General features: G+C 38.7%; 1 protein-coding gene across 3 annotated transcripts in view; it reads right to left on the bottom strand.

The window, feature by feature from the left end:
- Positions 1–1,279: 1,279 nt before the first annotated feature.
- LOC143884465 (RNA-binding KH domain-containing protein) overlaps positions 1,280–25,074 on the bottom strand; it is a 30,577-nt gene continuing 6,782 nt past the window's right edge. Inside the window, exons 4-8 of one of the 3 annotated variants that reach the window (XM_077388071.1) lie at positions 15,900–16,016; positions 15,443–15,559; positions 13,494–13,637; positions 5,965–6,141; positions 1,280–1,584 (exon numbers count right to left, since the gene is read on the bottom strand). In XM_077388071.1, coding sequence (XP_077244186.1) covers positions 5,998–6,141; positions 13,494–13,637; positions 15,443–15,559; positions 15,900–16,016 — 522 coding nt within the window. In that variant the 3' untranslated portion in view covers positions 1,280–1,584; positions 5,965–5,997. Of the gene's footprint in view, positions 1,585–5,508; positions 6,142–13,493; positions 13,638–15,442; positions 15,560–15,899; positions 16,017–25,074 lie in introns of those variants that run through there. The other 2 variants (XM_077388070.1, XM_077388063.1) reach the window with 2 other exon arrangements.

Raw genomic sequence — 25,074 nt, 5'->3', positions numbered from 1 at the left:
GTTTGTTCTCATCTGTGTCGTTAAACTGAGATTGAAAGAGAAGGTATTTTTCTTCTCTAAAGTGATTCCTTGAACTCCCTGCTCGATAGGTATTTAACTGTTAGAGATTTATTTGTAAAGATTTTACTCAAATATATGGTTAGAAACTTTGATTTTTCTTATCGGAGGTTGGTGTAAATCTCTATTTGAGTAAAATACATATCAATACAAAATCTGATTTTAATGGATTTTAGTTTTTTAACTAATTGGAGTAAGCTGTTAATTTTTAACCCTACTGGAGTAAAAACCTATTGGGATAAATCCCTAATCGAGTAAAAGCTACTAGAGTAAAATATGAATTTTTTTATGCTATTGGAGTAAAATTTGAGTTTTCTTTTACTGATTGGAGTAAAATTTGAGCTTTTATCCCGTTGGAGTAAAATACTATTGGCATAATTCTCTAATGGGGTAAATATGCATATTGTAGTAAAATCTGAGGATGATTCCAAAATTCCGTCCTTTTCCATTTCCATTGTTTGTTTACACTCGAAAAAAAGTTACTTGAACCAACAGGGACCATCCCTAAAATTTTTCATCTCCTTCAAAATTGTAGAAATAAATTTTATTTTCTCAAAAAATGTGTTTTTTGCAATCCTATTAGCGGTATAAGTACTTTTCAAAATGGACTGTACGGCCCACACCATAGGATGATCCAAACTGTCCGCTTGATGGAGTTCAACTTAGATAGGTTGTGCCCCAAAAATCATTTCCATAGGATGATCCGAACCCTCCGATCTATATAGGTTTTACTAAAATGCAGTTCCTCTATATATATATATATATATATATATATATATATATATATATATATATATATATATATCGGAGGGCTAGGATCATCCTATGGAAATGGTTTTTTGAGGCACAACCTATCTAAGTTGAAGTCCATCAAGCGGACGGTTTGGATCATCCTATGATGTGGGCCGTATAGCCCATTTAGAAAAATACTGGACTATATGGGCTTGCACCATATAAAATCTCCTAAAACTTTATTAATAAGATTAGGAACATTACTATCAAACTTTATTAATAAGATTAGGAACATTACTAGTGCATATCATAATGTGATCACTTCGCATTGTTATTAAGATTAAAAACTTAATACGTTTTGACAATTCTACCACTTAGACAAAGTGAGAGATTGTGCAACAATCTATAATTGATTAGATTGTTACATTGTTGGATCAGAGATATTTTTTAGCATGAACTCAAAGATCAGTATGTCATGTTTGAGGGAGCATGTTAGAATATATTATATGTATTTTGGATTATTGGGTGCTAGATTAGGTAATTGTTTCTTGTTTATGAAAATCAACCAAGATTACTGAAAATCATCTCAGTTAAAGCAAGGCATTGAGGGAGAGACATAATCACTGTAGTTCCACAGCTCCTCTGGCAAATAATAGAGCTTCTTTGAAATAGTTTCTCTCAATCCAACAAAAAACAAACTCTTCTTTTGTGATGCCTGTGTATCACCCTACCAATCCAAAGGCTATTCTCTTCCTTTATTTTTGTTGGGGTTGGGACAGAAGAGCTACACAATGCCTGTGGAAAAGGAAGTTAGTTGCATAACAAAAAACTTCTCAAATACCTGACCCAACATTTGGCCATGTCAAAGCCAACGAAAAAAAGAAATCTGCAAGCAAAAGGGTAATCCGTTTTGCTAAAAAAATAAAAATAAAAATAATGGGTTCTTATTTTGTGATATGTGCACAAAGAGATATATCCAAATGGAAATAGCTTGATGGATTTGGTAGAGAAAAACCTCTCGAAGAATGACTAGATTACTATATAGACTCAGAAAAGAGGACATGAGTGTTTCACGACACGAATGATTCAAACATGGAATCTCATTCAATCAGCACATGGGTTCTAGTAAATCAATATTTGGAAACACTCAGTTAGTGGAGAATGCCCCTTAGAGTGAGAACACACTTTCAATGGTAGGGCATCCTGGTCGCGAGTAGCTCAATTGCTCGACTCTTAAAGAGGGCAGCTCCAATTTGAGCAGGGGTGCCCGGGGAAGAAATGATTGCATCTACACAGAGGAAAAGAAGCGCTTGGTAACTCATTTTATTGTGTTCTACCAAAATAACCAAAATACCCGTATTTCAAAGGTAAATTTTCAAAGTAAAACCTAGCAACCTCCGACAGATTTAAGCATGTTTGTGCTTAATCTCGGAGACAGCAGAATAGTACAGCAAGAAAAAAGTGATAATTTGCTGACACAAGGAAGAAACTCAGAACTGAATCAAATCTCCAACAGAGATCTAAACTAACTTACAGAATTTCAGGAAACCGAATTGAAATAGAATGAAGATGATAGAATGATTACATTCTACAATGATAAAGGATGGGAAAAAGAGGTTCTCTTACATTGAAGGCACACTCCAGACCTTTGTCCATGGAGGGAACTCCTCCAAGAGCTCAAAGCTCTCTCCAAACTCTCCCAACTCTCCTCACAACTACACAAATTCCAGGATTTACAAACTGTCCTCAAATGTGCACCCGAGGTCCTAATTATAGGCCTCTAGAACTTTCTAGAGCCAGCCAGCTGGCTGCAAGCTCGATGACAGATGTAGTCCCAGTTGTACCCAACTAATAGGTGATGATGCGGCACTAGGACAGCTCATTTACAGCTGTCATGCCATGACGTAAACCCTAGGCTCTAATACCAAATAGAAGTGAATCCATAATAACGAAGAGAGTGAGTGAGAGACAGAGAGAGGAAGTAGAGAATCAAGATCAAGATCAAGCGATAACCGTTTGGAAATTATGCGAGATCATATCTGACAAACTCCCACCCATCATCTTTGGCGATGTGGCACACCGATTACAAAACTCATACATACGAGTTACAACCACACACAAGCACAGCCACACTTGACACTTAGGAACATACACACTACACACCTTTGTACACACACACATTACAACCATCAACAAAACTCCCACGCCCAACCTTGAATTGTCTTAAGGGGCTTATAGTCTTCTTCCATGTCAAGTGCCTCACTCTGTCTTCAAACCAAGGCAAGGTATTCTTGACTTCCAACTTTTTTGTGCGTTTTGAGAATAGTTGTTCCCCACCCTTTATTCTATGAAAAGAAAGCTATCAAAGAAAGGTTTGTCGTGTGCAGCAGCCGATGACAGGTTTATCCAATGTGGAATTTATTTGAAACTTTGATCCTTAAAGGGTATTCTTGTCATTTAATCGTCTGAGCTTATATTTCCATAACCCCAACCACACAAAATCCTTGAAGCTACTTTCCAAGGCCCCAAATTCTCACCCTAAGTCTTAGGACATGTTTGGCAACCATAAAAAAAATTCATTGAATCTCTGTGTGAGGGAGGAATAGAGAGGGCTAGTGAGAGTGAAATTTCAGAGGACTGAGGTGAGCATGAGATGGGGCTGGAAAATAGAGATATTGTTTAAAAAGGTATTTCTTTTTCCATGTTTTCCAGCCACTTCTCATGCTTTCCTCACTGATACCCCTGCAAATCTCACTCATCGCCCTTCTCAAATCTCTCTCTCTCTCATGCTCTCCTCACTCATTACCCCCTCAAATCTCACACACCACCGTTCTCAAATATCTATCATGCTCTCCTCACTCATTGTCCCCTTAAATCTCACTCACCACCCTTCTCAAATCTCGCTCATGCTCTCCTCACCACCCTTCTCTCTCTCTCTCTCTCTCTCTCTCTCTCTCTCTCTCTCTGTACCCCTTTCTTAAACTAATGCCATTTTTAGGGTTCGCTAATATTCCATGAAAAAAAATTCATTGTTGGCCAACATGGCCCAAGTAAACAGAGATTGCATGATTTTTTTTTTCTTGGTTGCCAGACATGCCCTTAACTAGCTAACACAACTTACCCAAGACCATTATTTGCAAACTGCAATCCTAAACCCAACCTAGTAGAGGCTATTGCCAAGCTCAAACCATATATTTGACTCTAAAGACTCCAGAAATCATTACCAAGCTCAAACCCTATACTTGACTCTAGAGACTCCAGAAATCTTGCCCTGGTACCCTCATCTTCCAATCACACTTAGACTTTGATGCAGCCCAAGACAATAGTATTGATACTTTAGCCATAGCCTAAGGGTGTGATATATCAATATTTATCACAAAAAAGTAAGAATATTTTTGTTAAGACACAAGAGCCTGTTTTAAAAATAGATGGATGATGACAGGTGTTTTTGGCACTCCACATTTAGATGGTCAAACACCTAGGGTTTGTCGCCCGCCTTCTTCTCTCATTTTGTGTCTCCCATGAAACAATCTTGAGTGGGTTGTATTGGATAAATGTTTTGCTTTGAAAATTGTTATTTTTTGGTAATTTACTATGCTTAGAACTTTGAATAAAATTTATTTCATTCTCTTTTACCTATGTACCCCCTTTCTTTTATGAATCTCAAGTGTGTGATCAAGTTGGGATATTTGTCAAAAAATCTCATGAGCTTTGTTAACGAAGTGAGACTTAAGTGGATTTAATTTTTCTTCTTCATCTTGTTTGGATAATATTAATTCTGATTTTAGGATTAATATTGTTTTTCTCTTGGTCCCCTTCCTCTTCTCTTTTCTTTGGTACTTGGTTATACCTTAACTAAGGTTTACTGGATAGTCGGTTCTCGTTTGTTTGCATCAGCCTTTTGGCCCGACTTTAATCTGACAAACTAGTAACAGATAATGAGAACTCTTGAAAAACTCTTAGTCAATTATCAATTTGTCCAAGTCAACTTGGTTATATCTCAGCCTTAGGTTTGCTTTACCAAGTCAATCAAAAACCTCTTTTGATTCCTCTAAGTTAAATGAAAAGTTGGAGTCTCATTAACTTGCCCGAGTCAACTCCCTTTTTGTTTTTTTACCTTGAACAGGTTCACGTCCAAGTCCCTAAATTTGCAGAGGTCCTTGTAAGGGGGAGTGCTAGCTTGAATTCACTTGAACTTGGCCATTTTAACAGACTCGTGCCTTCCACACCCGCACTTCTCTGAGGTAGTTGGGCAAAAGTTGACACATTACTGCTAATAAGGTCCATAGTAAACTTTTTAAATGGATAATCATAACCCTGTGGTCCTCCAATATTGCTGTTATACACTTCCAACTATTACTATACTGAACCTCAGACAGACCAAATGTGTTACAGGTTTACAGCCATATAAACTAAACCTCCATGGTCTACTAGATCTTCAGACTCAGTTTTTTTAACTTGATCTATTCCATAGACTTGCTTGAAAAAATCAGATTGAGATTTGGGCTCTTTGAATTTAAAAATTCAATCAAGAAACTTGTTGGTTGGGTATACTTGAACAAGATTCCAAAACAGCATGGTCCATAGACCTTACAGACAAAACAAACATATATTGTTTGAAAGGGCCAAAATCTAGATGCTAATATAAAACATTCATCAACTCCAATGGTACAATAGCTCTGAAGATAAATAAACACTTATCTAAGAAGGAAATCCACATTCCCAATGTCAATGCCATCCCAAACATAATATGAAATTCTAACAGAAAAAAGTGTATATTTCCTTACAAAATTAATACAGTAAAAATCAAGTCACAACTCAGTGTTAAAGAACAGACCAAACCCATAATACAGATCCTCTGCTTGGGAAACATGCTTTCACTGTAATACATCTTCGACACACGGAAATATAAATAACGGTTAACAGCAAGTAATAAATCCAATGAATATTTTAATTTCTAAGTTTACAACAAGCATGACCAGAATCACCAAAGCCCAAAATAAAGGGACAAAATTATAGCAGAAAGATGCATCCTTCTTTTTCTTTGTTGAAAATAAATTCAACTCGCACAGAAAATTTTCACCGCCCAGAGTTCTGGTAGCCCCTTCACTTTTAGAAGCACAATCAATAAGCATCAAGAACAGAAACAGCCCATGAATTTGGGAGGAAAGGTACCTGAGTAACCGTCAGAGAGGTAAATGTAACTCATTATCGCCCAGTTTTTGCACGCTTCATTCCACTACCGAAGGGGGAAACACTACCGCTTGGTCGAGGGCTTTCTTCTCTAAAATTAGAATTTAATAAAGCTAGTTCTCGTAGCTGTTGTCTCTTATAGAAATCTTGCGACTCATCCTGCAGACAAATGGTGGAATTCCATCAGGTATAACAATAACAGATTACGAAGTAGGCTTGAACATAAATATTTAGGAAAGCCCATAGAAATTGGGTAACACAGATCGTATGGAAAATTTTATTTTAGAGACTAGTGAGTTTAAACTTTCAATTATTGAGGACTATAGCTATTTGTAAGAACTATAGAATGGTAAATAAAAATGAAAACAATGCTCCACAAGAATGGAAGAATGTCATGAAAATATACTATAGAAGACCCATATATAGTTTATATCACTGTTACATACATGATACACCCATGAATGTGTAGAAAAGATCTATGCTAGAGATTCAAGTGATATTACATGATGTATTGTTGCCAATGTGAGCACAGGCATAACTACTTTTTCTACATGTGAGAATTCCCCTAGTCTCCATCAATAGTTTATGAGAGCCATATGAGAACATTTAGGCACATGCTTAAAGATTTCGATTAAATGTATCAGAACCAATGTTCACGACAGTGGTAGGAAATTACCCATCTTAAGATGGTAAACATTACTTGATAAGTTGATACAGCCAGCTTCAAAGACATGCCAATCATCTAATTACCATTTGTAAGAAAAAAAGAAGAGCGATATCTACATTTCTATTTTTCCTTTTTCTTATTTTTATAAATTCAAGTTTTATTTCGAACCAAAAGAGGGTTAAACAAACACCTAATCCAGTAGTTGGGATGAGCCAAATCATTGTAAGCAATTACTAAACTACATCACTCTTCAGTATCGTTCACAATAATTTTTTTTTGAAAAATGACATTTTCCATAAATATTGAAATAGAATTCGGGACCAGTAGTCCCATCCTGCTTATACAAATATTAATTGGATACCGGGCATTCCCGGGTTGGTACAAGAACGGGAAAACAAAATGTGTCCTTCCAAAGGTCATACCTACACTACCCTTCCCTGAGGAACACGACTAATTACAAACATGATACTACTTTGAAATCCTCCCTATTAGCTCCCGCCTTAGCTAGGGTGTCTGCCACCTCATTTGCCGTGTTCAATTCTCGGGTTAAGTACCCGCATCAGATCCAGTATTTCTGCAACCACGTCCTGCAATTTCCAAGGACCCTTTGACATTTCAGAAGCCCAGGCTACCGCACTGGAGGAGTCACCTTCAACTATCAGGGGACGTTGATCGTGTTCAAAGGCCCACCGCAAGCCAAAAAGTAAAGGTCTGACTTCTACCTCATTAGCATCACATATACCGCATGGTCCCAAGTACGTCATAATTGTTGTCCCAGAAGAGTTTATAATGACTCCACCAATCTCGGCTTTTCCAGGACTACCCAGAGAGCATCCGTCAAAATTTCATTTCAGCCACCCTGCTGGTGGATTCATCCATTTAGGTTTGGGTTCAGATCTGATGGTTTTGTCCCATATCACCGACCATCAGTTCCTTATCAGGTCTCCCAACCCGTAAGGGGTTTGTCTCTTTTGACTTTATCCAGGAGACCAGTTCCATTTTGATATCAGAGGCGACACGAGCAGCAGTTCTACTTTTTTCCTAAAAGATCCGTCTATTGCGCTCCTTCCAGATATTCCAAACTATGGCGTAGGGAATTGTTGCCCAGAGATATCGGCCCATGTCACCGAAAGGTCCTGACCGCCAGCCGAGGAGGAGAGAACTAATAGAGTCAGGGCAAACCCAAGAAATCCCAAAAGCTCCAAAGGCTCTTATCCATAAATAGTAAGCAAATGGGCAATGCAGCATGAGATGACCCAAAGTCTCCTCATCTCCGAGGCAGAGAACGCACATACTTGCTAGACTAAAATGTCTTTTCTTTAAACGATCACAGGTGTTGATTTTTCGGTGTGCAGGAGTCCACCCAAAAGCCACCACCCTCGGGGGGCAAGGGACTTCCTGATACGCCTTACCGGAGATTGTTGTCCCGCATTTAAAAGCATAAAGAAGGATTTGGCATTGAACTCCCCATTAGACGCCGGGGCCCATATTCGTTCATCTTCCTTGAATTGCGAACAATATTTCAATTCTATGACCGAAAGGAGTCTTTGAAAATCATGGATTTCCTCATCCTTAAGGTTCCGACGAAGGCGGATATCCCAAAACCCTCTGCCTCCCTGACCTTCTCTAACTAAATAGTCTGCAACGTAGCTTCAACGGAAAGCGCAATTCTGAATAACCTTGGGAATACCAAGCATAGTAGTGATTGACCACACCATCGGTCCAGCCAAAATCTTACATTAGTTTCTTTTCCCACTTTGAAGCGAATTGCTTGTTCAAAGTCTTCTTTAACGGAACAAACGGATTTCCACGCTCCTGATCCCTTTCCTCCCGATGGCTTTTTGATATTCCAATCCCCCCATTCGGATCCATATTTCAATCCTACGACCCGATGCCATAGTGCCGATTTCTCGATACCGTACCTCCAAAGCCATTTTCCAAGTAACGATTTATTCCACAGTCTGATCTTGCCAATACCCAGTCCCCCATTAATCTTAGACTGTGTGACTTTATCCCAATCCCAACTGATTAGATGCCTTACCTTCTTTGAATTACCATCTCTGTCCCATAGGAAATTCCTTTGCAGTCTCTCGATTGTTAATGCTACCTTAGCCGGGATTTTGAACAAGGACATGAAGTATACCGGCAAATTAGAGAGTCCTGCTTTTATTAATGTTATTCTCCCCCCAAGAGAGATGTATTTCTTTTTCCACGTTGCTAGTTTCCTTTCAATTCGTTCTACTACCGGTTCCCATTGCGCGGCCGATGGAATACCGAAGCCCAAGGGTAACCCCAGGTAGGAGATAGGAAACGTCCCAGCAGAGCACCCAATTGACTTTGCCAGCCTTTGCACCTCTGTCTGATCCAGATTAATTCCCAGAAGCATGCTTTTGGTGAAATTAATTTTAAGGCCCGAAGAAATCTCAAACCACTTGAATATCTTTATAATATTAGGAGTGGCCTGGGGCTGTTTTGGAGGAAGACAAGTGTGTCATCCGCAAACTGTAGATGGGTTATTTCTTCACCTGAAGGCCCGACTTGCAGTCCCCCGATCAGACCCAATCTGTTTGCTTTTGTTAACATCAAACCAAGGGCTTCAACCACCATTATGAACAAGTACGGGGCCAATGGGTCTCCATGTCGAATACCACTTGATGCCTTAAAGAATCCTTCTGCTGAGCCATTGATGATAATTGAGAAAGAGTTAGATGTTCTAAGCGCTCTAACCCACTTCCTCCACTTTGGGCCGAAGCCCATCTTTTCTTGTATGAGGTCGAGAACATCCCAGACTACATGATCATAGGCCTTTTCTACGTCAACTTTTAATACGAGACCCGAGCGCCCACTTCTTTTCACCGAGTCGATAAGTTCATTAGCAATTAGAACACCATCCAAAATTTGCCTCGATTCAACAAAGGCCCCTTAGAACTGTGATATAATATCCCCCATGAAATTTTTCACTCTTCTTGCAAGTAGGTTAGCTACGATTTTGGGAACACTATGCATGAGGCTGATTGAGCGGAAGTCCTTGAACGCAATGACCCCTTCTTTTTTGGGGATTAGGGCGATGAATGTTGCCTTTGCAGCTTCACCAATGATACCTCTCTGCTGGAATTCCTGGAAAAAAGCCATAATGTCTCATTTCATAGTACTCCAGAACTGCTGGAAAAAAGCCATTGGGAAGCCATCCGGGCCCGGAGCCTTATCTCCAGCCATTGAGAATATGGCTTGATCAACTTCTTTTGTGAAATTTCGATCCAGATTGGCTCTCTGGCTGCTTCAAATTCATTTGAATTGAACACCCTCCTCCACCTTCGGACACCACTCCACAGATCTGGAATAGAGCCCTGAATAAAATTCCACAATTTTGGTTTTAATAAGATTTGGGTCTTCAATTATCTCATCCCCATCGAATTAATTCTCCTTCGAGAGTTAGCTGTGCCGTGAAAAAACTTTGAATTGATGTCCCCTGTCTTAAGCCACAGAGCAAGTGATTTTTGTCTCCATTGAATTTCTTCTCTTCTCAGGATCATGTCGTTTTCATCCAATAGTTTGAGGCGATCCAATTGGTCCTCCTTTGATAAAGGGCCTTCCGCCTCCCTGCTTTCCAAAGATGCCAAACTGTTTGAGATCACCTCTTTTCTCTGGGTGGTATCTTCGTCAATAACCTTTTGCCATTCTTTGATTTTGGATTTGAGCCCCTTCAATTTCTGGCACAGGATATATCCCTTCCATACTCTGATCTTGATTTCTTCCCACCATAAGTTGACCTTTTCCTCAAACCTTGGTACATCCAGCAGGTCTAAATCAAACTTGAATGGCCGCGCCCCCCCCCCCCCCCCCTGAGAAATTTGAAGCTTCCAATATGATTGCATTATGGTCAGACTCAGATCTTAGCAACGCTGTATGAGAGATTAGAGGGAAACATTCCTTCCATTCTCGGGTGAGGAGGACACGATCAATTCGCGACATTACAAGATGTTCCTGGTTATTGGACCAAGTAAACCTCGCCCCATTTAGTGGGATGTCTAGCAACTCATGGTTCTGAATGAAATTAGAGAAATTTCTCATGCTGGTTGTAATTCTTGTAGGTGTATTCTTTTCAGATGGAAATAGGATTGTATTGAAGTCACCACTAAGAATCCACGCGCCCTGCCAAGAGTCTCGGATGTTGTTCAAGTCTTTTCAGAGCTCTCTTCTCTCTGGGACCCTAACTGGTCCATACACGACCGTAAGCAACCATTTCTCATTCCAGTTCGTAGAGAAAAGAATCGAAATCGAAAACCCCCCACCCTGACCTCCTCTCGGGGAAATCTACCTTCTAGCCAAATTACTATAATCCCCCTGCTGTACCTACCGCATCCTTTGCAACCCATTCTCGCTGGTTCCTGCCCCATGTCTTGTTGATGGTAATATCATTACCCCCATTAACTTGGACTCGATGACGACCACCAAATCTAATCAAGATCGGGTTATGAAGTTATTCATCGCACGGAATTTTATGTCTTATTTTAGTCCCCCAATGTTTCAGAAGCCTATCTTCATTGGGAGTGAGGATAGTACTCCCAAGGCTTCAAAATCTCTTTAGGCAAGGAGCCCTCGCCGGCCTTGGATCCGCGATGGACCCGCCTCTCCACGACAAGTAGGATTCTTGTGAGGATTCCAAGCAAAATGAGGAGTGTGTTCAGCAAAGGGAGAGATACCGTTAAGACATTCCTCACCCAGAACGTGACTAAGGGATTTCGGCTTCTTTTGTGGGCCCCGTCTATAGTTTCTTCCCTTTGCTATCCTTCCTGAGTGATCAGATTGTTTCAATCCTTGTTTTAGGATCCGCAGTGCTTGGTTAACTTTTTTTTGTAGGGAGGGTAGAATGTTCTTTTTCCTTTGAGTAGCTGTATCTCTGGACTCAGTACACATCTCTGCAATAATATCCGGTCTTGTCACTTTCCCAGATAGGCCTGACGAAAGCCTTTGAAATCTGAAATTTGAAAACTCCTTCTGAACCCCTGAATGGTGATTAGGGTCAATATCGTCCGAAATCCGGACACTTGGCTTCCACGTTGCAACAGGTACAACGGTCTTCTTTCTAGCACCTGCTGGGCCACAGGGCTGATCCTGACCAGGACCGGCGTCTTCCCCTGCCTCATTCTGGCAATGGCTTGCACCGGACAGGATACCTCCCCACTCTGTTCCATAACCGGACCCGTCTTCAAGGATTGGACAGGGGTGAGAGCCTCTCGCACAGGGGTCCGAGGATTCATACTCTCCTCTTCAAAGATAGTCGATTGGGGGTCAACAGCTTCGACCCCTATTTTAAAGCAGCTATTCCTAACCCAAAGATCCACGAGCTTTTTAGAATTTTTGCTGATGCAAAGCTCATATAATCCTCATGATATCCCTTTATGTTTGTTTCAAGAACTGTACCAAATAACATCCCCAAAGCTTCCACCATTGAGGTGGCCCATACGTGGAGTGGGATTCCTGTAAATCTAACCCATATAGCTTTAGCTCCTTGCTGGTAATCTGGAGTCCATTCTCTGAGACAAGATAGGTAATGGCAATGAGCTTTCTCCCCCTCTTTTTTTACGTTATCCCATAATCTCATCTTCGAACATAAAGAGAACTTCGTGAGGGGCTAGAAAGGATGGTTTTGGTAAAGTGGGGATGTCCCAGAACCATTTAGCCCACTTCCATATGTCTTCCAAGCCCCCCCCCCCCCCCCCCCCCCGGTTGTTCAAGTCTCCCAGTTAGGCATGATTTTAAGATCTGTTGTCTTTTATCAACCTCCTTCCTGGAGATCAGGATAGCCGAGGTTCCATTCATCTTAGTAACAGAAATTTCTCCAGAGTCTGGCCAGATCTTCTCCTCCCCTGACCTTTGAGTCGAGTGGCTTCAATATTAGGTGTAGATGGCACACCTAAGCGACCACTTTTTCCACCGTTACACCGTCTGCAAGCTACACACCATTTAAAGTTCTGATAGTTACATACGGTACAACCCCAGTCCCCTCTGCGGAAGTGTTCTACATATCGATTGCCTCCTTGATGCAGAAGCCTCTTATTTCCAGCGGGTACCACCACTTCCTTCCTCCCATAAGGCATATTGTAGAATATCGCTTTCGAAAGAAGGATGGAGATGAGAAGAGCTTGTGTCCTCAACTTCAAAGGGACGAGAAAGGCTTGGGCCCTCAAACCACCAGAGGAAGGGCAAGAGTCGCCGGGGAACTCGCCGGAGATCTTTGCGGCCTGCCCAAGAGGCAAATCTTTTCTATGCTTTTCCACTTCTTTTTCTCTCTGAAACTGAAAATCTCAAAATATGCATTGATTACTCAGTCTGTGTAGCTTGGTCACAAAAAAAGGTTTCAGACAGAGATCCCAGTAAATTCAACACAGTAACATGTAACAACAGTTACATGATAAGAGTGAATGATATACTACTATATAGATTGTTCACAAAAAATGAATTTGGGCTACTGATACCCGAGAGACCATGTTTTGATAATAGGACGACTCACTTTGTTTTACACTTCTCTGATTGGTTGCTAAGAGCTTTTTGGGAATTGAATTAGCCTTTCACAGCTGGTTAAAAATGTTAAACACGGTGAGTTTGTCCCATTATCAAACATGATTGCACAGCTATCAGTCCCTGTATTTATATATAAATAAGTACTTTAAACTATATAAATAGTAAATATATAATATCAACTAAAGATAAATAAAGGTTTTCATCTAGTAGTTGTTTTCATAAAAATGAAGCGTCTCAGATACATAGCTAAGACTATACTTGAGAATGACTAGCAATAATAAAGAATGTCCAGTATGGGATTGTGCGGAGAAGTAGATACCACTGGTTTAAGTAATTCTTCTATAATTTCTTGTGCCTGATTCAGCCTGGTATCAACGACATTGGCTGGCAACCCTGCCTCGACCAAGATGTGCAGAGGATCATTCAAGTGCTCGTAACCTGGTCTTCCCCTTAGTTTATCCTCCTTCAAGGTGAAAATTCCACAAAAATAAGCTTATTATATCCAAAATTTCTCAACCTAATTACTCAGAGGAAAGCATAACATATCCAGAATATTTCTCCTTAAAAACGAAAACATAAGAAGCAAAAGATACAACGAGACCAATAAGTCACAGCATATTAAGTCAAGCAAGAAAATGTCCTTGGCCAACATTTAGAATTCTTAGATGCAAAAGGGAGGGAAAAAAAAAAAAAAAGAAATGTTATGAATATGCAAGGAAAGAAATTATTTTTCACTTTCCCTAGTAATTTCATAATATAAATAAACATTAAAACTGTTCTGTAAGTATTAGTCAGTCCGTTGAAAGAATGAAGTAAAAGCATCCAGTTAAGATCATTGGACAGGCTTCCTCCTTGACCTAAGGGAGGGGAAGCTTTGATCCTATTTGTTTCCCTGTTTGTCTTTTTGTTTCTTTGTAGTTCTCGTTTGTTTGGACCATCTCAGTCTTTTCATTTTACTTAATGAAATTAACTATTCAGAAAAAAGACAATTGAAATATGAGGAATGATAAATGCAAGGGCCCTCTTAATGCAAGGGCTAAGGAAGGGCAATGGAATACATCCACGTCATTAAGTGCAACTGAATTCTTCTTCGGATAATTCGTCTGGCCCAAGGATAGCTTTAATGTCCTGAAGTTCTTTGTAACGTTGTGAAGGTTGCTTAACTCTTTGCGCAGTTTCATAATGTTCCTCGCCAACGATCCTAGGTTGGAGCATAGTTGACATTGAATCTAAAGGATCTACTGCTGGATAGATACCTTTGGAAGCTATTCAGTTTCTCAACCAAATTTTAAAATGACGTGGATCTGTTCAAGGGCCCTTCTCCGGCCCTTGCATAAAGAGGGCCCTTGCATCTATCATTCCTCTTGAAATATATAATTGAGTATTCAACTGAACTTAGTACCTTGCACATTTTGGGGCATACCAAGAATGATTTCAAAATCTATACATTGAGGTGAAGAAATTCCAAAGAAGAAATTTAGGAAGAAATATCAAAGCTAAGTAAGCTTTTGTTGGGCTGAACCATGACAGTGTGGAAAAGACTCCACGATCGGTATCTAGTCCAGTGGACAAAGCGGCCAACAAAATAAACCACGGGGCCTAAATACATTTCACAGAAATCGTAAGGGTGAAATTTTTAGAATGATTTAAAAGCAAAACACATACTAGCCTGCTCATATCTGGAATTGAATGAAATGGTAGACAGTAATGAACATTTCAATGGGAGGAGAAAAAAACAAGCAGTATTACACATTTCTCCCCAAATATTAAAAAAAAGTAGAAAAAGGGCCTTATAGAAATTAAAGGGCGGCCCAGTGCACGAGGCTCCCGCCATTGCGGGGTCTGGGGAGGGCTAGATGTACACAGCCTTACCCCTGCCTTTGCAGAGGGGCTGTTTCCGTGACTCGAACCTGTGACCACCAGGTCACAATGGAGCAACCTTATCGTTGCGCCAAGAAATTAAAGAATAATATTTATAGCAAACTTTTAGCCTTTTATGTTTATTTCCTCCTTGTAAATAAGAAATGGCTTAAATAAAATGTTGGAGGAAATAAAAAATTTGCCGGATGAGTTTTTTTATATTGTGGACAAAAATTAACAACAGATTCCAAACTCAATGTGTTTTATTCAACTATCCTCTTATTTTCATACTCAATAATTAAAGCATCACTCTCAGATCATCTAGAAAATATCATGTCATGTATAAAGCAAGTGACAAATACAAAAAATATTAGAAGATCATTCAGTAAGTTCGTGAGAATTCCTTACCTTGCCTGGATCTTTTATTGAGCCTTTTCCTCTAATGTACACACGGCATCCTGTAGAAGCTTCTACCCGTTTTAGTGAATTACCCCTGGGCCCCAAAAGACGCCCCACAAAATTGAACTGATGCCGTAAAAAAGTAGTCAGATCAGGTATGAAATTTGAGCAACATGTACAAGTGCTTAGAAACTCAATAGATAACTCAAAAGGAGAGTCAACTCAAACACCCTGAGTTAGAAAGGTAACTTGGGCATTTAAAAGCTGAAAAACTAAGAAACTTGAAATACATGAAAGTCCCTTAAATTCTCCCATAATATATAGTTTACAAATTCACCAAACTCGTGTGGTACTCGCGCCTGTGGTACTCGACTAAGTCTCAAGTCAACTTGGACTTGGGCCCTCATCAAATCGAAGGGTTTCAAGTTTTTAAACCTCGCATATTACCAATAGAAATAGGACATACATTAGGATAAGTGTCTACTGGAATTTCCAAGCGCAAAATCTTCTTGACAAGATATGAACTTGGGCTTGCCGGTGCTCCTTGCCAATCCATTGTCATTCCCTGTGGTACACCTAGTCTCTGTTGAGTGGAACAAAGGATTGAGTTTCAAGAGTGGAAGGCCAATAAACTTATAATAAAAAGGAAAGCAAAAGATGAAAATTCTTAGTTGCAATTGCACAAGTTACAGCGAATTCTTTAGTCGTAACAGTGGTGGCACAATAAACTCAAGATAAAAAGAATTAGAATTCCTATGCATTAATGATGAGATTTATTTTCTTCTAAAAAGGGCAGGCAATAGGAGTTGAAATGAACAGAAAATACATAAAAGAACAGCAAATAAAAATAGGCAATAATGTGAGGATCGCGACCATGGAAAAACAGTATAGAATTTGGAGATGGAAAAAAATATTTTACTCAATGAACTGAAACAAAAAGAGATTATAGTTAAAGGGAAATGATTTTAGCACAAACATGTTTTGATACATGAGAGGTCCTAGCTTGTCTTTTAGTGTTTAATTTGCTTGTAAGTGCTTATTGGGAACCGTAATAACCTTTTTACAGCTCTTTAAATACTAAAAGACAAGATAGAACTGCGCATGTATCAAAACATGTTTGTGCTGAAATCATTTCCCTAGATTAATCAACAACTAAGTTACGACACTCTGAATTAGTCACTCTAAACCAATTTTAAGTCTGCCACAAGACATCAAACCTCAATAGGAGCACAGAACCAAACCCCCTAGAAAGATTGTGGCCAACATTTCCCAGCATATGAAATACAGAAAAATGTAATGCTGAATTCTTATTTGCAAAGTAAAACTATTCGTAGGAAGTCACGAACAAACCCATTGACTCAACTGAATGAAATAAAAAATAGATCACAGTCAGTATTGACCACCACCTGGTTGATCAACACCGACAATATCACCCAGGACTGAGAAAATAAGTCAATTCCACCACCGATTTTCACACTTTTTCCTTTGGTCAATGCACTTTCATTGGATCTATCAGTACTTCCAGAGAATTTCACATTTTATGAAATGTCACGTAGAGTCTGTTTGGACGCAACTGGAAGTAGAAGAAAAGTAATGATGTCACTTTTCAAGTAAAAACAAGATACAAGAAAAAAAAATGATTACTTTCCTTTTCCTCTTTCTTTGAGAGGAAATTCAAAAGGAAGACTATTATCAAGATTTTAAATTTCGACCGAAATCCTAAATTTTGGATTTCAGTTTGGACCGAAATTTAATAATTTCGGATTTTGGGTTTGATTTCGGCTGAAATTTGGTCATTTAAAATTTCGGCCGAAATGACCAAAATTTAAAAAAAACGATTTCGGTAGGGTCCGAAACCGAAACTGAAATTTCAATCCATGTCTATTATTTAGAAAATTAGTGGGAAAAAGAAAGTAGAATGAACAGTGCATGGCAACCAAACGTTTTATGGGAGCAAGAAAATGACGTCATTTTACTTTCTTATACTCAGTAAAACACTGTTTTGGTGGCAGCCAAAGGGGCCCTTAAGGAAATATGGGAATGGGAAAATTTCAGCTGCTATTCGTTTGTGTTTGTTTCCTCTATCTTTCATTTATAGAAGAAAGAAATTTCCAAATATTTGAAAATAAAAAAGAAACCGTAAGTTAATTATTCTCAGAAGCATTCTCAAGGATATTCAACCCCATGGAATAAAGGAAGATGTAATCAAAGAAGTAGTTCTATTTTTGAGAACTTCACTTGCGCTATCAACCTGATCATTCATGATGAAAAGAAATGCTCATGGCTGAAACCATGTTTGGATTGAATATAACCCTCTTTTGCCAATGGGTGTTATCAATGGTAAATTTCCTTTTATTTAGAAATTATCAACAGAAATTTTTGTGCCCTTAGAAAGCTAGAAGCCTAGAAGTATTGTGGATGATATCAAAAATGCTTTCATAGGTTCATTTATTGGAAACTCCATCATATTTGGAAAGAAGAAAACATGGCTATAGTCCACAAATACACTGTCAAAAAATTTCTTTCCTATTCATAGCCTTTGTATGCTCTGTTCATAGCCTTTCCAAGTATGTGTGGCTGCAGTGATGCATCAAAAGCGGAGATGAGGGAAATTTGGACCAGCAGTAGATTAGTAATCTCTCAATATTATTCGGTGGCTCCGTAGGGAAGTTGCCCCGTGGAGATTCAGATTAGTTTTCAGACATTTTTTTATATGTTGGGGGAAAAGGAGTTTATTTTTCTCATAATCATAGAGAAGGCAATTATACTACTAACTGTCTAGCAAATCATGGTGTCTCCTGCCTTGAGTTGTTGATTTGGAACCGTTTGCCTGAGATGTAGTCATCTAGTTTGTTTTTCTAGTTTGCCTAGGGGCTTATGGCGTTGCTGCACCCTTTTTGTTTGGTTATTAGCTTTACGCCGTTCCTTTTTAATTATTATAAATATAGATTGATACATGATCTAAACAAAGGATTAAATTCATGAAAATTGACATTAAATGGATTAATCCGTGTGCAGATGCATCTTAGTTGACGCATTTGCACTTTATTGTAGAAATAATAAAAGAAAACTGAAAAAAATGCATACTTGAAGTTTGGAGTTGAAAACCAAGTCTTTTAGGCATTTCAGCTGAAATGTTGACATTTCGACCAGAATGTCGATATTTCAACCAAAATCCTGCAAAATATGTACCGTCAACATAATGTTTTGGATGACATTGCTACCGACATGACCGTTATATAGGGCGGCAAAATGTAGCGAAACCACTTCTTGTGGATTTCGCGTCGGTGAGGACATATGTCGACATTTGATACCACGAATGTAACTGCTATTCTGATTGGAACATATCCAGAATTTCGTGATTGAACTAAATATGCCGAAGTTGACTGGCACTCTGTTCATGAAAAAACCCATTAGAGGCATTATGACCCTTATACACGGATTCTCACCAACCGGTAGATAACCAACCTTTTCACCAAGGTCATCACTTCTGTGCAACATCAGTTAATTGGTTGACAAACTTCCTCTCATTGACATGAGAGAAAATCTGAGAGGAGGTTTGATTATGTCTTTGTATTGGGGCTATACTGTCATTTTCGTAATTTTAACTTGGCTATCTGTCAAGTGTACATAATCATTTAGGGTTATTCAACTTTTTCACGGAGGAATTATAAACCTTATCCACAGATTTTCACCAACCAGTAGATAACCAACTGTTTCACCAAGTTCATCATTTATAGGTTGACAAACTTTTTCTCATTGACATGAGAGAAAACTTTAAAGGAGGTTTGATTATATCTTCATATTGGGCAATGTTGCCATTCTCCGAATTTTACCTTGGCTATGTCAAGACTTGAGTACATAATTATTTGGTGGTTTCCAAGTTTTTTCTTAAAATTTGGCAATCAACCCATTATATCTGTGGGACTCATGCCATGATTTTGTCAATCAATATAAGTTTGTTAACTTACCAACTTCTCCAAAAGCTTAAGCTGTTGGAGAAAGGCGTTATTTATCTTTTATACTTTAACACTCCCCCGCACGTGTGGCCCACTTGGCAAACACGTGGTACATGTGGTCCCACTTTGGGCCGACCATCGCATGTGGATTTTTGCTATCCGGGAGGTTTGAACTCGAGACCTTTGGCTCTGATACCGTGTTAACTTACCAACTTCTCCAAAAGCTTAAGTTGTTGGAGAAAGGCGTTATTTATCTTTTATACTTTAACAAAGTTATCATGCTCAATACAAAAAAAATGTCTCAACACTAGATTTAGAGCCACCATTCAAAAAAAAAACCTAGATTTGAGAGCCCTTTCTAACACTGATTTGACACCATGCTTTATAAACTCCTACAGTGGCATCATAATTGTTGGTATTTTAATACAAAAAGTGGCATTCTTTTGTATTTCTAAAAGTTTGTTTTATCTACAAAACAGCCGCATTGGTTTGAAACATGAGTTTTCTCTCTTCCTTCAAAAAAGAGAATAGTCCCGTATTGGATAGTGAAGGAAAGGTTCATGGGCTTATATAGCTATCCACTTCTCTAGCCTTGTGAATGAGAACAGGAGAAAGACGGGCCTACGCGCATGAGCCACCAAGTGGACCCGGTGGACTTTTGGCTATACCACACACGTGCGTCGCGGCCCGGCTGGCTGCGCATGTGATCCAAGGCTTTTCCCGTTCCGTAAATTTTGTGTTTGCCCTTACTTTCGCCGTTCTCGGTTATTTGACACAAAACTTCAAAGTTACTGGGTAAATAACTTCACCATTCTTGACAAAGAACTTCGAAGTTCCCAGTGAAGAACTTTGTCGTTCTTGTGTGTTGTGACTTTTGGGATGCGACCTTTCGCATCTGAAATGTCTTTTAAACGTTTGTATTCTTAAAGGGTGCCATCACTATATTAAATGGTGCACTGAACCAACACTTTTGGCTTATAAAACAGAGACCAATTTGTATTTCATACGATACGCAAAAACTGAACAGAAACCTTTCTGTTTTCTCTTTTGTTCTCTGTTTTCTTTGCAAACAATGTTCTTTCACATTCTTCTTCTTTCTACTTTATATATTTTTGCTGGGCAATTGGAGCGTTCATGTGGTTCGAATCTCTTGGATCTTCTTAGAAATTAACAGTGTGTCGAGCTATTGTATCCTGGGGGTGATTGTGGCCAGTAATCTTCTGCATCGGAATGAGTTTCCGTAGAGGCGCAAATTCACCTTAAAGAGAGCGACATAGTTCGTGCCTCATCTTGCCGCATCGAAAAGGTTTATCTAACTCATCCATTTTTCTGTTTTAACAAAAATCAAGTATGCCATATTTGTTATTTCAGAGGAAAAATCATCAACAATAATTGGGTTCATAACAAACCATTGACTTTTTAATCTTAGTTAAGGATCTATAGCAAATCACAACTAAACTTAGAGGTTCAACAAACTTCCCTTTTCTTACAAACAACAGAATTTCGTCTCTATTGATACTAATTATTGTGTGCATTGGCTTATTGTTCTTTTATTCATGTTACCAGTAATTGATTGGTGTCACAAGCATTATATCCGACCATTGCTTGATGACAATGGCAGCAGTGAGGAAGTCCTCTGGCCTTGCCTTTCCTTCAAATGGGTATCTGTGCTTGTAGGAACCTTGGAGTAAATCCCTTGAGTTGTATTCGCAAGCAGTGAGGCCTAGCTACTTGAATGATGGTTAGACACCAACCTTGGCCTCAAAGAGTAGCAAGCAGGACGGGACAAAACAACCGATACAACCTAATGTCAATAAACTACAGCTGAATTGATATTAAACCTACACTTTTATCAACTTGTATAGTCTACTATAGTACTAAACTTTAGTTTTTTTGGTAGGTAAGTTGGGATTGAACCTCCGACCTCAAGGTTGAAGAACAAAGCCTTGACCAACTGAGCTAGAGGCCTAGGCTCCATACCAAGTTGAGGATTCTAGATTGGACAGATTCCCCCCGGGATACCCAAGCTATCACATTCACCCTTGACCTTTAATATAGATCTTGTAGAGAGATAGAGAAGTCACCAACATAAAAAACTATCTAACAGTTGGGGTGTTCATGTGCCTGGAGAATGTATAATAAAAAATCTTGTTCCCAAGCACATACGCATTAAGGATAATTTGATCTATCTATAAGGAATAAAATAGTTCCAGACTTCCATTATACTAAACAAAGCCCCCATGGATACCCAAAGTTATCACATGGACCCATGATCTTCAATCTAGTTCTTGTGAGTGATAAAGAAGTCATCAACAACAAAAGTGTGGGTGTTCATGTGCTTACAAAATTTCATATGAAAATCTTGTTCCCCAAGAACATAAACATTAATGATCATTTGATCTATGCATAAGGAATAAAGTAGTTTCATTGAATTAAAGAAAACCTGTAATGTTTTAATTAGATTTCATATGGGATTTTTGTGCCCTAGAGTGCAACTTCACAGGCCTAACTTGGCATCCTTCTGGGTTGTTTGGATCACCTAGATAGTTGGATGCAATTCAAGACTCCAAGTCTTCGTTCACAAGTCAAAACAACTATAGACCTTACATGTACCTACATCAAAGGAACATTCATCCCATGTCCCACTCAATCTTGCTATCCACCTTGGACCCTTCTCCTCAAAGTTTCAAATGTTGTTTTCGGTATGCAAGTTGGTTTCCAAAGAGACGGAAAAATGTCGGATACGATTGGATGTTTCATTGAAAATTTAGAAGTAAAATAACGGAAGCGTGGGAAAGCATATGCAAGTGATAGAAATTTAATATGAAAACTTAGAAAATGCTAGAATAAGCACAAATACATACTTAGAAGCATCACATAAGCAAGACAAGAAATTTATTATGGAACTTTAGAAAATGCTAGAATAAGCACAAATACATACTTAGAATCATCACATAAGCAAGATAATCATCCACAATAGTTTAACAATAACGAACGCCAAGTGATATCATGCATGTCTGAAATAGTAAAAATACAAAAAAAATAGTTATAATATTATAAAACATAGTATAACACAATACGATATTATGAATTAAATTATTTATATAATTTCTAGTCTATTCTATTTTTATGATTTTTAAAAATTAATTATTATTTTCAAATATTTCAAATCCAAAATTAACTACTTTCCTTATTTTAAAGGATTATTTAACAAAAATAAAATAAATAATTTTTGAAATGATAAAAATGACTGTAAATTGGTAGATCAGGCAACAATAACTCGCATTATAAAAAGTAAAACCTAACTTGCATATTTGGTAACTTTTTTTTTTGAAATATAAGTTTCTCTATTTTAAAGGACTAAATCCATTTTTTTACTGATTCTCCAGCCACAATGCATAAGCCACAATGGGGTAAAATTGCTAGGGAAGTATGGGAGAAACTGTTAAAGCAGATTCGGGATAGAATGGGTGTTCCCATCCAATCTCGTGGATCTTTTCCATGGTTGGTCGCTTGTTCCATGGAAGAAGAAAGGAAAAATCCTTTGGATTATGTCCTTTCTAGCTATTATATGGGTTCTATGGAATGAGAGAAATGCAAGTGTCTTCAAAGGAGTTTCCAAAAGCTCTTCCTTTTTATTTGTCAAAGCAACAGCCTTAATGATAGCGTGGGATAAGGTTCTTCAGTGTTTTGAATTTGTTTTTTCTTTTGACATATGGTAAGGGTGGAGAGAAGTGTGCTACAATGTTTACGCAAAACAAAAAGTGGTTCAAGATTGGGCTCCTCCTACCGTGGGTTTTCTTAAGTTGAATTTCGATGGATCCAACTTAAAACCTCAATCATTCGAAGCGGGTGATGGAAAGAAATACCATTGACTTGTGGAAAATTGAGTACAAGATGCCATTTAGGAGGTGCCAAAAAGGTTCGATAGCCGGGGGAAGGTGAGAATCCCTTACCCCTGTGGAGCCTACCGGCACAGCCACCATTCCTTCGTTCCAGCATATGGAGACGGAGAAACGGATGGCCTTTAATTCTTAATTTCTTAATTAAAGAATTAAGATGGGGAATCCTGGGCCAGCGGGATAGGAGGTGTTCTTAGAAACGAAAGGGGGAGGTGCTATGGGCCTTTGCAGGGCCTATATGCTATGTTTGGTTACTAGTAAAAAAATTTTGTGGAATAGCAAGTCAAAAGAAGTTAAGAGAGAGGAGACAAGAATTTTGATTTGTCTAGAATTTAGCTTGCAGAATAGGGGTGTCATTATCAATATAGGAAGAGAGGAGAGAGAGAGGGAAGAGAGAGAAAGAGAGAGAGCACCATTCCCTAGAAAATTCCATGTTTTATTTAAAAGTCAAGGGGAGGAGGCAAGCATTTATTACATGGGAAACTTCTAAGGAAAAGCTGACGTCACCACTAATTCTTCCACAAAAATCCAATAGAGAGAGAGCACCATTCCCTAGAAAATTCCATGTTTTATTTAAAAGTCAAGGGGAGGGGGCAAGCATTTATTACATGGGAAACTTCCAAGGAAAAGCTAACGTCACCACTAATTCTTCCACAAAAATCCAATGGATTTTTTTACTAGCAACCAAACGAAGCAAAAAGGGTAGTGGATGCAACGGAGACGGTAGTTCGGGCAATGCACCAAGGCTTAAAACTTTTGGGGCAAGAGCAAATGACTAATGTAGTGGTGGAAGAGGATTCTTTAAGGCTGTGTTCACTTGCGTTCCCTGGAAAGCAACTCCTTAGAAAACAGCCTCTTTTTTCCTTGACAAGACCTTGACAAGACAGAATCCTGGTGTTCACTTGCTTTCCAGGGAAAATAGAATTACACATGTGGAATTTCTGCAATAAGTCAAAAAATGACATGGAAAAGCCCATTTTCCCTCCCTTTAGGGATTTCATTTCCGACCAAAAACACACGGATTTCGTTTCCCTGTGAAACTAGTGCAAAAAGAAGGGCAAGCAGTTTCCCTGGAAACCTTTTCATGCGCAAGTGAACAGTCCAGGGAAACCTTTTCCTGCACAGATTCCCTGGATTTCTTTTCCTAATGCCACGTCAGATTCCAAGGAAACATTTTCTTTTCCTTTCCCGGGAAAACAAGTGAAAAGAGCCTAAATGCCATCCGTTGGCTAAAAGGATCGCAAAATCATCCTTGGAGATTCAACAGTCTATTCGATGAGATGCTTGATTGGATTGGATCATATCATATTGTGTTTCAGCGTGTTCGTCGATTCGCAAATACAGTTGCGGATAGCTTAGCGAGAGATGGAGTATCTAGGGAAGTTCTAGCTTTATTTGATGCTCTTCCTCCTTGATTTTTGTATTTAAGGAAGTATAGCGGCTTCCCTCTTCTTTTATCTCCCTTTGTACTCTGACCTTCTTGGTTGTTCTTCATTTGCAATATTTTTCGTCTACCATTAAAAAAAAAAGAAAAGAACTAAATCCATGAACAATGACATTTCATGGATTAATCCGTGTTAACTGTAGAAAGAATCATATAAAAAAAATGCACACTCAAAGTTTGAAGTAAAAAATTAGGTTTTTAAGCTCTTCGGTCGAAATGTTGGCATATCCACCAAATCTTGTAAATGTTACTAACATAACGTTTCGGTTGACATGACTGACATATCGATCGACATATAGTAATGGACTAACTTCTTGTGGATTTTGTGTCGATAAG

The sequence above is a fragment of the Tasmannia lanceolata genome, unplaced genomic scaffold (assembly GCF_043159265.1).
Source record: "Tasmannia lanceolata isolate RefF3 unplaced genomic scaffold, GAP_Taslan_0.1 ptg000002l, whole genome shotgun sequence".
Classification (NCBI taxonomy): Eukaryota; Viridiplantae; Streptophyta; class Magnoliopsida; order Canellales; family Winteraceae; genus Tasmannia; species Tasmannia lanceolata.
Note: the sequence above shows the minus strand (reverse complement) of the source record. Positions and strands in the feature narration are given on the sequence as shown.